Source organism: Thalassophryne amazonica, chromosome 8 (assembly GCF_902500255.1).
Source record: "Thalassophryne amazonica chromosome 8, fThaAma1.1, whole genome shotgun sequence".
Taxonomy (NCBI): Eukaryota; Metazoa; Chordata; class Actinopteri; order Batrachoidiformes; family Batrachoididae; genus Thalassophryne; species Thalassophryne amazonica.
In genome coordinates this window covers 18,385,058-18,399,754 of record NC_047110.1, presented here as the reverse complement: position 1 = coordinate 18,399,754, position 14,697 = coordinate 18,385,058, and the positions used below count along the sequence as shown (strand labels likewise).

General features: G+C 40.8%; 1 protein-coding gene across 1 annotated transcript in view; it reads right to left on the bottom strand.

Moving 5' to 3' along the window:
• hsd17b12a (hydroxysteroid (17-beta) dehydrogenase 12a) overlaps positions 1-14,697 on the bottom strand; it is a 63,599-nt gene that overhangs the window by 20,889 nt on the left and 28,013 nt on the right. Inside the window, exons 2-4 of the mRNA XM_034175806.1 lie at positions 14,223-14,269; positions 10,734-10,809; positions 9,242-9,349 (exon numbers count right to left, since the gene is read on the bottom strand). Coding sequence (XP_034031697.1) covers positions 9,242-9,349; positions 10,734-10,809; positions 14,223-14,269 — 231 coding nt within the window. The remainder of the gene's footprint in view (positions 1-9,241; positions 9,350-10,733; positions 10,810-14,222; positions 14,270-14,697) is intronic.

The following is a 14,697-nucleotide window of genomic DNA, read 5'->3' as shown; positions in this document are numbered from 1 at the left end:
TTTGGACATCATTCTGGAAATGTCTGGATGGTCGTAATGACTCCAGCAGACCTCATGGTGCTCATCGACAATGAGCGCCACCTGAGAGAAGTCTACGCAATTCAACAGCTTTCAGTCAAGCTTTTTGTTTGACCTGTTGATCATTTTGAAGCAGTAAATTAAAATGCCATCTCATAGCAAGAATCAGAAGATGGATTTTCAGCCAGCTAGTTAAACAGAGCTGTGACCACCAGATCAATCAATCAATCAATCAATCAATCAATTTTTTCATATAGCGCCAAATCACAACAAACAGTTGTCCCAAGGCGCTTTATATTGTAAGGCAAGGCCATACAATAATTATGTAAAACCCTAACGGTCAAAACGACCCCCCTGTGAGCAAGCACTTGGCTACAGTGGGAAGGAAAAACTCCCTTTTAACAGGAAGAAACCTCCAGCAGAACCAGGCTCAGGGAGGGGCAGTCTTCTGCTGGGACTGGTTGGGGCTGAGGGAGAGAACCAGGAAAAAGACATGCTGTGGAGGGGAGCAGAGATCGATCACTAATGATTAAATGCAGAGTGGTGCATACAGAGCAAAAAGAGAAAGAAACAGTGCATCATGGGAACCCCCCAGCAGTCTACGTCTATAGCAGCATAACTAAGGGATGGTTCAGGGTCACCTGATCCAGCCCTAACTATAAGCTTTAGCAAAAAGGAAAGTTTTAAGCCTAATCTTAAAAGTAGAGAGGGTGTCTGTCTCCCTGATCTGAATTGGGAGCTGGTTCCACAGGAGAGGAGCCTGAAAGCTGAAGGCTCTGCCTCCCATTCTACTCTTACAAACCCTAGGAACTACAAGTAAGCCTGCAGTCTGAGAGCGAAGCGCTCTATTGGGGTGATATGGTACTACGAGGTCCCTAAGATAAGATGGGACCTGATTATTCAAACCTTATAAGTAAGAAGAAGAATTTTAAATTCTATTCTAGAATTAACAGGAAGCCAATGAAGAGAGGCCAATATGGGTGAGATATGCTCTCTCCTTCTAGTCCCCGTCAGTACTCTAGCTGCAGCATTTTGAATTAACTGAAGGCTTTTTAGGGAACTTTTAGGCCAACCTGATAATAATGAATTACAATAGTCCAGCCTAGAGGAAATAAATGCATGAATTAGTTTTTCAGCATCACTCTGAGACAAGACCTTTCTAATTTTAGAGATATTGCGCAAATGCAAAAAAGCAGTCCTACATATTTGTTTAATATGCACATTGAATGACATATCCTGATCAAAAATGACTCCAAGATTTCTCACAGTATTACTAGAGGTCAGGGTAATGCCATCCAGAGTAAGGATCTGGTTAGACACCATGTTCTAAGATTTGTGGGGCCAAGTACAATAACTTCAGTTTTATCTGAGTTTAAAAGCAGGAAATTAGAGGTCATCCAGGTCTTTATGTCTGTAAGACAATCCTGCAGTTTAGCTAATTGGTGTGTGTCCTCTGGCTTCATGGATAGATAAAGCTGGGTATCATCTGCATAACAATGAAAATTTAAGCAATACCGTCTAATAATACTGCCTAAGGGAAGCATGTATAAAGTGAATAAAATTGGTCCTAGCACAGAACCTTGTGGAACTCCATAATTAACTTTAGTCTGTGAAGAAGATTCCCCATTTACATGAACAAATTGTAATCTATTAGACAAATATGATTCAAACCACCGCAGCGCAGTGCCTTTAATACCTATGGCATGCTCTAATCTCTGTAATAAAATTTTATGGTCAACAGTATCAAAGCAGCACTGAGGTCTAACAGAACAAGCACAGAGATGAGTCCACTGTCCGAGGCCATAAGAAGATCATTTGTAACCTTCACTAATGCTGTTTCTGTACTATGATGAATTCTAAAACCTGACTGAAACTCTTCAAATAGACCATTCCTCTGCAGATGATCAGTTAGCTGTTTTACAACTACCCTTTCAAGAATTTTTGAGAGAAAAGGAAGGTTGGAGATTGGCCTATAATTAGCTAAGATAGCTGATCAAGGCTCCAGGAATGGACGGGGGGATTACTGACAAACCCCACCAAGTCACATATGTGCAATACCTTTGTTAAATCTGCTTTGCATGTATAAAAGCATACACACAGGACTTATTCTAGACATTGGACTTCTATTTCCACTGCATCTGGAAAGTATTCACAACACTTCACTTTTTCACATTTTATTATGCTACAGCCTTATTCCAAAGTTTAGTTTTCCCCTTAACATTCTACTCAAACACCCCATAATGACAAAATGAAATAATTTGTTAATTTTAATTATAATTTATAAATAATTTATTAAAAATAAAACTAAGAAATCACATGTCCATAAGTTTTCACACCCTTTGCCAAATACATTATTGATGCACATTTGGCAGCAATTACAACTTCAAGTCTTCTTGAATATGATGCCACAAGCTTGGTGCACCCATCTTTGGGCAGTTTTGTCCATTCCTCTTTGCACCACCTCTCAAGCTCCATCAGGTTGGATGGGGAGCATCGGTGCACAGCCATTTTCAGATCTCTCCAGAGATTTTCAAACAGATTCAGGTCTGGGATCTGGCTGGGCCACTCAAGGACATTCACAGAGTTGTCATGAAGCCACTTCTTTGATATCGTGGCTGTGTGTTTAGGGTCACTGTCCTGCTGAAAGATGAACCGTCACCCCAGTCTGAGGTCAAGAGCACTCTGGAGCAGGTTTTCATCCAGGATGTCTCTGTACATTGCTGCATTCATCTTTCCCTCAATCCCAACTACAGTAGTCTCCCAGTTCTTGTTGCTGAAAAATATCCCCACAGCATGATGCTGCCACCGCCATGCTTCACTGTAGGGAAGTTACCTGGTTTCCTTAACACTAAAGAATTCAGTCTGTCTCATCAGACCAGAGAATTTTATTTCTCTGGGTCTGAGAGTCCTTCAGGTGCCTTTTGGCAAACTCCAGGTGGGCTGCCATGTGCCTTTTACTAAGAAGCAGCTTGAATCCACAATGAATCCACGAATCGTAGATCAAAGCACTGCTTCGATCTGCGAATCACTGCTTCAATTGGTTCAACATTCAAAGCAAAGCCGCACTGCAGAAAAGTTGATTACAGACCCGCTGCAGGTCTGTAATCAATGTAGAGAAATGATCATTTTCCTGACAAACAACCCCCAAGTGCGCAACTGCAAAAAAGCCTACCGGACATGCCTCATAATAAATAGGCCTGACTTCGTTACAGTCACTAGTAATCAGTGGTGTCTCTGGGTGAAAACACGACTTCTTTTCATGTGTGTTTTTTCTTTTGGTAACGAGTAACGGCATGGCGCATAGAAAATGTATTGGAGTAGAAGTATGCAATTAAGGTCGGAAATGTAGTGAAGTAAAAGTGAAAGTAAGCTGAATTTAGAAAACTCAAGTAAAGTACAAAGTCTCCCAAAACGTACTTAAGTACAGTAGTGAAGTATTATTACTTTACTATACAACACTGGCTTAGGGTTTTCTATAGTCTGGGTGTGTGGGGGGAGATACATTCAACAGAATTCATTATAAAGATTTGAGTTTTAAATTTATTTATAGGAACGGTGTATAGCATGTATGAACTGTCATCTAGATGTATTTTTTACAGTTGGTTACTGTTATTATGTTTGGCATTTTTAGAATATGTTTTATGGTTAAACTAAAAGGCAACTTTCCAAACTGTGGAAAATAAAGTTTCCATCAAAACAAAGGTCTATAAGGATCGTGTCCAAATTTCTTTGATTTACCACTAGGTAGAACCAGCAAGAAACAATGTACATCGCAGTACAGCATCCTAGAAAGTTCCAAAAACCTCGACTAGTTTGCATTCTTCGTCTCTTGTATATGATGGACCTTTGACAGTTGGACACACCCCAGAAAAACCAGATCCTTTCTTCAACGACTCATTTTGTGCAAACTGTTTTTACACGCTACCTTTTAGAGTTAAATATGTTCAGGGCTTCACATTAAACATCTTTACAGTGCCACAGTTCCACGTGTGCGTATGCAGGAACGATGCTGGAAAAAGCCCATTCAGGCCTGAAACTGTTCACTGAACTCCTGCAACAGTCATTTATTTGTAAAGTGCTTCCCCAGGTCTGAGGGGCAGCAGACCAACCAGCTCATCCCACACTTCCCCATCCTCTGCCATGTTCTCCAACTCTTCCTGGGGGATCCTGAGGCGTTCCCAAGCCAGCTGGGAGATCTTATACCTTCAGCCTCCTCCCAGTTGGACTTGCCTGGAAGACCTCCCTAAGGAGACAACCAGATGACATCTTCACCAGATATCCATACTGCTTTAGCTGGCTCCTTTCAATGCAAAGAAGCAGCTGCTGCTGAGTCTCTCCTGGAAGAGTTGTAGTCTTACACACCTCTCTGCAGCTTCTCTCCCCCTGCCATCCCCTCATTACCCCATCCCCGTAGAGACGGTGCCTTCTCCCAGACCACCACCAACCAGTAAAAAACTATTTAAGCATTAAAAAAAAAATAAAAAAAATAGCACCTTCAACTGCACCACAGACCAAAACAGTTAAATGTGGTCTATTAAACATTAGGTCTCTCTCTTCTAAGTCCCTGTTAGTAAATGATATAATTGATCAACATATTGATTTATTCTGCCTTACAGAAACCTGGTTACATCAGGATGAATGTTAGTTTAAATGAGTCAACACCCCCGAGTCACACTAACTGCCAGAATGCTGAGGCGGAGGATTAGCAGCAATCTTCCATTCCAGCTTATTAATTAATCAAAAACCCAGACAGAGCTTTAATTCATTTGAAAGCTTGACTCTTAGTCTTGTCCATCCAAATTGGAAGTCCCAAAAACCAGTTTTATTTGTTATTATCTATCGTCCACCTGGTCGTTACTGTGAGTTTCTCTGAATTTTCGGACCTTTTGTCTGACTTAGTGCTTAGCTCAGAAAAGATAATTATAGTGGGCGATTTTAACATCCACACAGATGCTGAGAATGACAGCCTCAACACTGCATTTAATCTATTGTTAGACTCGATTGGCTTTGTTCAAAATGTAAATGAGTCCACCCACCACTTTAATCATATCTTAGATCTTGTTCTGACTTATGGTATGGAAATAGAAGACTTAACAGTATTCCCTGAAAAATCCCTTCTGTCTGATCATTTCTTAATAACATTTACTCTGATGGACTACCCAGGAGTGGGGAATAAGTTTCATTACAGTAGAAGTCTTTCAGAAAGCGCTGTAACTAGGTTTTAGGATATGATTCCTTCATGTTCTCCAATGCCATATACCAACAGTGCAGAGTAGCTACCTAAACTCTGAGTGAGATAGATTATCTCGTCAATAGTTTTACATTCTCATTGAAGACAACTTTGGATGCTGTAGCTCCTCTGAAAAAGAGAGCCTTAAATCAGAAGTGCCTGACTCTGTGGTATAACTCACAAACTCGCAGCTTAAAGCAGATAACCCGTAAGTTGGAGAGGAAATGGCATCTCACTAATTTAGAAGATCTTCACTTAGCCTGGAAAAAGAGTCTGTTGCTCTATAAAAAAAGCCCTCCGTAAAGCTAGGACATCTTACTACTCATCACTAATTGAAGAAAATAAGAACAACCCCAGGTTTCTTTTCAGCACTGTAGCCAGGCTGACAAAGAGTCAGAGCTCTATTGAGCCGAGTATTCCTTTAACTTTAACTAGTAATGACATCATGACTCTCTTTGCTAATAAAATTTTAACTATTAGAGAAAAAATTATTCATAACCATCCCAAAGACATATCGTTATCTTTGGCTGCTTTCAGTGATGCCGGCATTTGGTTAGACTCTTTCTCTCCGATTGTTCTGTCTGAGTTATTTTCATTAGTTACTTCCTCCAAACCATCAACATGTCTATTAGATCCCATTCCTACCAGGCTGCTCAAGGAAGCCCTACCATTAATTAATGTTTCGATCTTAAATATGATCAATCTATCTTTATTAGTTGGCTATGTACCACAGGCTTTTAAGGTGGCAGTAATTAAACCATTACTTAAAAAGCCATCACTTGACCCAGCTATCTTAGCTAATTATAGGCCAATCTCCAACCTTCCTTTCTCTCAAAAATTCTTGAAAGGGTAGTTGTAAAACAGCTAACTGATCATCTGCAGAGGAATGGTCTATTTGAAGAGTTTCAGTCAGGTTTTAGAATTCATCATAGTACAGAAACAGCATTAGTGAAGGTTACAAATGATGTTATGGCCTCAGACAGTGGACTCATCTCTGTGCTTGTTCTGTTAGACCTCAGTGCTGCTTTTGATACTGTTGACCATAAAATTTTATTACAGAGATTAGAGCATGCCATCAATAAATCAATTCAATCAATCAATTTTTTTTATATAGCGCCAAATCACAACAAACAGTTGCCCCAAGGCGCTTTATATTGTAAGGCAAGGCCATACAATAATTATGTAAAACCCCAACGGTCAAAATGACCCCCTGTGAGCAAGCACTTGGCTACAGTGGGAAGGAAAAACTCCCTTTTAACAGGAAGAAACCTCCAGCAGAACCAGGCTCAGGGAGGGGCAGCCTTCTGCTGGGACTGGTTGGGGCTGAGGGAGAGAACCAGGAAAAAGACATGCTGTGGAGGGGAGCAGAGATCGATCACTAATGATTAAATGCAGAGTGGTGCATACAGAGGAAAAAGAGAAAAAAAACAGTGCATCATGGGAACCCCCCAGCAGTCTACGTCTATAGCAGCATAACTAAGGGATGGTTCAGGGTCACCTGATCCAGCCCTAACTATAAGCTTTAGCAAAACGGAAAGTTTTAAGCCTAATCTTAAAAGTAGAGAGGGTGTCTGTCTCCCTGATCTGAATTGGGAGCTGGTTCCACAGGAGAGGAGCCTGAAAGCTGAAGGCTCTGCCTCCCATTCTACTCTTACAAACCCTAGGAACTACAAGTAAGCCTGCAGTCTGAGAGCGAAGCGCTCTATTGGGGTGATATGGTACTATGAGGTCCCCAAGATAAGATGGGACCTGATTATTCAAAACCTTATAAGTAAGAAGAAGAATTTTAAATTCTATTCTAGAATTAACAGGAAGCCAATGAAGAGAGGCTAATATGGGTGAGATATGCTCTCTCCTTCTAGTCCCCGTCAGTACTCTAGCTGCAGCATTTTGAATTAACTGAAGGCTTTTTAGGGAACTTTTAGGACAACCTGATAATAATGAATTACAATAGTCCAGCCTAGAGGAAATAAATGCATGAATTAGTTTTTCAGCATCACTCTGAGACAAGACCTTTCTGATTTTAGAGATATTGCGTAAATGCAAAAAAGCAGTCCTACATATTTGTTTAATATGCGCTTTGAATGACATATCCTGATCAAAAATGACTCCAAGATTTCTCACAGTATTACTAGAGGTCAGGGTAATGCCATCCAGAGTAAGGATCTGGTTAGACACCATGTTTCTAAGATTTGTGGGGCCAAGTACAATAACTTCAGTTTTATCTGAGTTTAAAAGCAGGAAATTAGAGGTCATCCATGTCTTTATGTCTGTAAGACAATCCTGCAGTTTAGCTAATTGGTGTGTGTTTTTCCTGGTTCTCTCCCTCAGCCCCAACCAGTCCCAGCAGAAGACTGCCCCTCCCTGAGCCTGGTTCTGCTGGAGGTTTCTTCCTGTTAAAATGGAGTTTTTCCTTCCCACTGTTGCCAAGTGCTTGCTCACAGGGGGTCGTTTTGACTGTTGGGGTTTTCCCGTAATTATTGTATGGCCTTGCCTTACAATATAAAGCGCCTTGGGGCAACTGTTTGTTGTGATTTGGCGGTATATAAATAAAATTGATTTGATTAGCACTTCTCACCGTGTCCTGCAGTGTAAGCCCAGATAACCAGCAGAGGATTTTCATTTCCGCCATTTGTATCTGTGACCAGTCTCTTTTGGTCATCAGCAAAAGATCACATCCACAGATGAGAATAGGAGTGTAACTCGACTAGTAAATTGAGAGTCTGGCTTCATGGCTCAGCTTTTTCTTCACTTGACACCACAAAAAGATGTGTCACATCTACCAGACTGTCCATGTCAGGAGGAGAAACACCCCTTGTCAGAGGAGCAACAGCAGTTTCTCCATTTAAGACAAACACAAACAGGGTGGTCCTTACACACCTCAGCAGCTCTTTTAGATCTGCTAGATATCTGTATTAAGACATCTGATGAGATCTATCATTGCTCAAATGTTGTCTAACACAATCCTGTTGATTCAAGACTACAGTACTGAAGGCAAAAGTTATTTTATTTGCATTTTATTATATTTGCAACTTGTATTCTATTGGCAGTTATGTACTGAAAAATCACATTTGTTACTAATAACAGTAATTCTAATCCAATTACATTTTTTCCACAAATCTGATTTGTTAATCGTAGTAAATTACAGACCATAAAATATCGTGTAAACGGTGGCAAAATATTAAAACCATTTCACATTGAATGTGTTACTCCATGCCCTGTCCACGCGCGTTGCTATGCCGATGTAAACAATATGGCACTGCCAGCTGAGCGCAAAAGGTTCCCAACCGCCATTAAACAAAGAAAAAACAACTGGCAGAGCAACAATATCAAAATGGATTAATTTAAGCTACCATACAAAAGTAGTGATGTGGATTCTGCTCACAGAATTTCTAGTTTGGCATGAAGATGCCGTTGCCACGGTAAGCTTTGACGAGCCGTCCACACCCTTCGTCTGCGTAACGTTTTTACCAAAATATATTATGCGGATTAACATGTAGTCTTCAGCAGTGGACATGGATCCGTGCAAACATCGGAATTGGATTAGATTGAGAATAACCCCCTTGTGTCTGATTTACAGATATTAATGCTGGATTACGGTCGTAAATGGCTGTTTTACTGGTAAAATTCAGTTTGCGACTATGAAATCCAGCATTAACATCCACAAATCAGACACAACAAGGTTATTCCCTAATTATAATAACTATTTATATAGAACCTTCCCAGGAATTAAGGCCCTAAAATTAACAATTAAAGAATAAATGCCAGTAATACACTGCAACAACACAAAAATCCCAAATTGAAGAGCTACTACTGCAACACTTTCTTCCCCCCTCTTCAAGAGGCATTTGTTGACAGGTGCAACTTGCAACTTAACTCCAGATAATACAGATGTGTCAATGTACGAGCTGTAACTGTTAATTGCAGAACAAAGAGAAATCCACTCTGATTTTTCTGCACCGACACAGAGCTTCAGAGAACTGGAATCCTTACCAAGAACGCCAATCTCCAGACCAGCCAGCCCAACCTCAATTTTATGGTAGATGTCTGCTTGACCAAAGTCGACTGCAATGGTCTTCGTGTGCACTTTGTACCGCTCCTCTGCAAAGACGGAACAGACAGAGCTCAGCAAAGAAAATGTCCATTTTCTTTACAAAACTGTAGAACTTCAAGTTGCCCCACAAATCAACAGATTTGTCAAACCAGAGTGAAGATAAGTTTGTGATCATTTGAGTTATTCTTCCAAAAATAGCACAATAACACCCCCCCCCCCATACATCTTAAGTTGAAGACCTATTGCTGTCAAGCTCAAACTGAAGAGGGCACTGTGTACCAATAGACAAACACTGCTACCCCCCAACCCCCCCCACCCCCAAACCCACATTTGACGTAGCTGCTGCAATTAGAATTTATTGTTGAAAGACTTCTGTAGCTGATAGGTGGCAGAGGCACATGAGAGAAACATTCCTGGGATGTGTGTGTGCATCCTGGTCCAAACCTCAGAAATCCACTCCTCCCACGATTTATACTCACCACAAATATGAGAGATAAGATTAAACAAAGATAAACACTCCAAAAAAGAAACTCAAATAAGAAGGAGCTGCAAAATGTGAGTATTTTGGGTTTGCCATTGTGCGTGTTTAACTGTAGGGGGTGACGGCTGAGTGATGGGTGGGACAGCGTGCACTGCCCGGTTACACAGTGAGGAGGGTGGTTTGTGTCAGACTAACCGTGAGGGAGGAGTGTTGTAGTTTGGCACGCCACACCCTGCTCGTGACTACCCAGCAGCCCCCTCTGTGGGCTTGAGGCACGACGGGGGAAATTACGCTGTGGGAGACGTCAGAGACAGATGGAAAGAGAGCAAGTCGAGGAGCTGGCTTTCGCCATCAAGTCTCTGGTGAAATCTGGAGTCAAGCCAGAAAATAACCGAATATATGACGAGACTAGAGCGTAAAGGAAAGAAGGGGGGGAAAAAAAATGACATCCACAGCTTTGTGTGAACAGGAAAGAGATTTAATGGGTTTCTTTATTCTGAGAGTGACGACGCTGAAGCACATCCTGCTTTGTTTTCTTCATAACGCCACAAAAGAACTTAACGGGGTTAAAAGAGCAAGAAAAACAAGATTTGACGACTCGGTGGTGACTCTACAAAACAATACGCTCTTTATAAAATCATACTTCACCCTTTCTGCAGAATGAAGTGCGTCATGCGTATTTACATTGAATCAACATACTGATACAGCGACGCTCAGACTGCTTCCGCACAGTCATCCCCATCCGACTGCGTTCCTCCTAACATGGAGGACACGCCCTTCCATCACAGCCTGGGAAAGTAGAGCTGATGAGATGGGAGGCTGCACGTCACCACCTGCACATACGCACATCCTTAAGCGAGCGCTGAGGCCACTCCCCATGCTCTCTACATGCCCCCTCCCCAAACATGTTTCCATGATGCTGTGACACACACACACACACACACACCTACCAAGAGATTTGGCAACATCATCCAGTTTGTGCTGTGAGCGGCTGATCAACATCACATCAAAGCCTCTGTGAGCCAGCTACAAAGGAAACACCAGTTAGTGACACGTTTGACCAGAGCCTGTTATTAAAAATAATAACTTACAGTATTTGTGGCCATAGAAGGGAGTGAGAACTAAAAACTTTTGGTTTGTTCCCAAAAAAACCACTACCATGTTTGCTGTATTACAGCAAACTGATGAGGATGGAGTACCTCGGACATTTTCAAGTAGGTCTTACTTCTGACTGCAGCGCAGGAAAAGCCGTGGTAACCAAAATACAGGTGGTGGCCGAAGAGCATGTAATCTCATCTTTATTTCTAAAGCCTCTTTGCCAAAAACACCCTTATAAAACCTTAACCAGTTTAATCTTGATAGTTACAGGGCTTTTTTTTTTCTTCTTAAAAATACACCATTATGTGTCACCACATTCCAATTACAGACATGTTTTGGTGTACTCTTTCCAAACATCTGCTAGTTGGAGGCAAGAATCACAAAGGACTTTTGGAACATTTTCTGACCGGCAAAGGTTAAAAGACAAGTAGCTCACTGGATGAGTTTGACTACCATCGTCTAGACCAGGGGTGCCCAAGTTCGGTCTTCAAGATCTACCTTCCTGACACTCTTAGTTGTTTCCCTATTCCAACACACCAGAATCCAATGAAAGACTCATTAGCAGGCTTTTAATGAGCCTTTCATTAGATTCAGGTGTGTTGGAGCAGGGAGACAACCAAGAGTGTCAGGAAGGTAGATCTTGAGGACCAAACTTGGGCACCCCTGGTCTAGACAGATGACTAGCAGAGTTTGGTTTCCAGTCACACGACCTGTGTGTGGATAAGACACTTCATCTCCATTGTCCCAATCCACCCACATGTACAAAGGTACCAACCTTAGCTGGGGAAGTAACTTGGCATACCATCCAGGGGGCGGGGGTCGGGCTACAGTATCGGCACCCATGGGCCTCAGGGCTGATATAGGACTTGCAGTACCACTCCTGAACGTAACCTCAGCTCTAACCCTAGCCATGGTAATTATAGTCCATCAGCCAAGCAGGTTTTCGGTACCACTTAAGGGGAAGAAACACTTAGAATTCAGCCTCAGTGCATCATGGCCTACACTAAAATGTATGATAGCCATCTCAGGGTGATAGCTGTAGCTGTAAAAATGCTCCAATCATGTTGAAAACTATATCACATTACTTGTCTGATCATAATTCCAAAAAGGTATAGTTTGGACTCTATAGCGGAATGTTCTGGAGTTATGGGCAAAAAAAAAAAAAAAAAAAAAAAAAAAAAAAAAAAAAAAAAAAAATAGTTTGCACCATCTGTCATGCTTAGTTATGTTACAGGGTAACATATGTCACATGTCAGAATTCAATGGATGTTGACCTTGCTTGACCTATACTTTGGAGACAAAGCATTCAACACAGTCAAAACTATTCCATTTATTGATCCTTTTATTTCAACCAATAATTTGCATAATTCTTTGCTGAAATTAGAGCAACTTTAACCATTGACCCCTGTACAAACTGAAATTGACCTTGTCACCCTTTTTTTTTTTTTGCTGTTTTTACCCCATAACATTCCATCACAGATAGTCCAAACTATACCTATATAGTTTTCAACATGATTGGAGCATTTTTAAACTTTGACCTCTGTGTAATTCTTCATTGACCCCTACCTGGCTACAGCTACCACCCTGGGATGTCTATCATACATTTTTGTGTAGGCCATAATCAGTGATGCCGGTAACGCGTTACTCTAATCTGACCACTTTTTTAGTAACGAGTAATCTAACGCATTAATCTTTCCAAAACAGTAATCAGATTAAAGTTACTTCTCCAAGTCACTGTGCGTTACTATTATTTTTCATTGTGGGTTGATAGCAGCATTAAACTTGGTCTGTGGGCAGGAGGTCGGGGTTCGACTGAACTGCCCACTTTAAGCTAGCTGTGAGCTTTTCATCCACGGTTTTTTGCAGCTGCTCGACTCGTCCTCATATCTTAAAGCGCGGTGATCAGCACACCTGCACTGAGCTTTACAAAGACATTTTTATACTTTTTTCCCTCCTTTATTTAGAATTCTGAGCTGAGCCGCTCCGTATCGTCTCGTTAAAAACAGCTGATCCTCCGCGACGCGTCAACAACTAACACTATTTTCCACTCAAATGCACCTAAACTCTCTTTCTGAGGACCACATGATGTGAAAACGCAATAAAACTTTCTTACCTGTAAATCTGGTCCTGTTTTCTGCATAAATAAATGTTATCCATTCTTTGTGCTCAAACGCCAAAGCAGGGGTGAATCCAGATGGAATGGGGGTGTGGGGCAGGGATGTGCCCCCCTCAACACCCCTAGATTAAAGGTCCAGTTTTGAAGCCGTTTTTTTACTACAACTACTAATATTGCTTAAAATAATAATAATTTCGACAAGTAAAATGTTTAGAGAGAATTTAAATGTTAGAAAAATGTTAGAATTTAATAGTTACATTTATAAAACATGTAGGTTTGAAATTGCAAGTTTTACTGTTACAGTGCTGTCAACAGTTAAATATGAGGTCAAGAAAGAGGTCTTTATTTTACTTTTTATAAAACAAGTATTTATTTTCATTGAAGTCAAGAAAGGGTGACTATAAAGGGAGTTTTGGCAAAACAGGTATCATTGTCATGTTGAGGTGGGTTGTTGTCGGCAGCTGGGGAAAGTAACTAAAAAAGTAACTAGTAATCTAACTTAGTTACTTTTACAATTGAGTAATCAGTAAAGTAACTAAGTTACTTTTTCAAGGAGTAATCAGTAATTGGATTACTTTTTCAAAGTAACTGTGGCAACACTGGCCATAATACACTGAGGCTGGATTCTAACTGTGGTTTTTTTTTCCCCCACTTCTGTGGTACCAATTAGGTCAAACTTCATGACTGGCTCATGAACTATTAGTGGTCAAATGAGTTTGGAGAAGATGTTTGTGCCACCTTCAGTCACGTCACACTCAAAGGAAATGCAGCCACTGTGGCAGCCTCTAGATTTACTCAATAAAAAGTTGTGCATTGTTGTCGAGACCACCACGTCCCTGCCTCAAACTCAGACTGCTTTTGTGATAATTTCTCTTTGTGGACAGCCAATGATCAGCATGTTTGTGCGTACATGATACTATCCAGAGAAGAACGGTTGCTGTATGTCAGCCGGCACACTCAGGGAGAAGCTTTGCATAGACACCAATTTCAAACTTCACCCAGAGACAGATATTAATGTGTTCTGTATAAAGCTTAACCTTGTAAAAAAAAAACATCCTGCACTGCATGAAATGGTGGATTACTAAAACTGAGCTAAAGCAGCGGCAGTACGAGTCAAAGAGCCTACATGCCAAATGCAGGACACGGATACTACAACCCAACCTCTGTGGTGCCCCATGTACTTTAAATATCTGCATAAAATTAAATTCAAGTTAAAGAGACTCACCTCTTCTGCGTACGATTTCCCAATTCCATCTGTGGCTCCAGTCACAACTGCAAACAAAAAAATAAAAATTTAAATCAGCACATGACAGTCTGTTTCACAAAGTCGACAAAGGTTTTTCTTTACATTTAAAACTATTCAAGATTGTTAGTCAAGATTTTTTTTAAATAAATGCCAAGAAACCAGACCGTGAAAATTAGTCTAAGCCTGTCATCAGTTTTGACCTAATTGGTACCACTTAAGGTGACGCAACAATGCTTAGAATCCAGCCTCAGTGTAGCATAGCCTACACAAAAATGTAGCACAGCCATTCCAGGGTGGCAGCTTTAACCAGGTAGGGGTCAATGAAGAATTAGAGGTCAAAATATAAAAATGCGTCAATCATGTTAAAAAAAAAAAAAAAAAAAAAAAAACTATACCACATCATTTGTCTGATCATAACAATTCCAAAAAGGTATAGTTTGGACTATCTATGGCA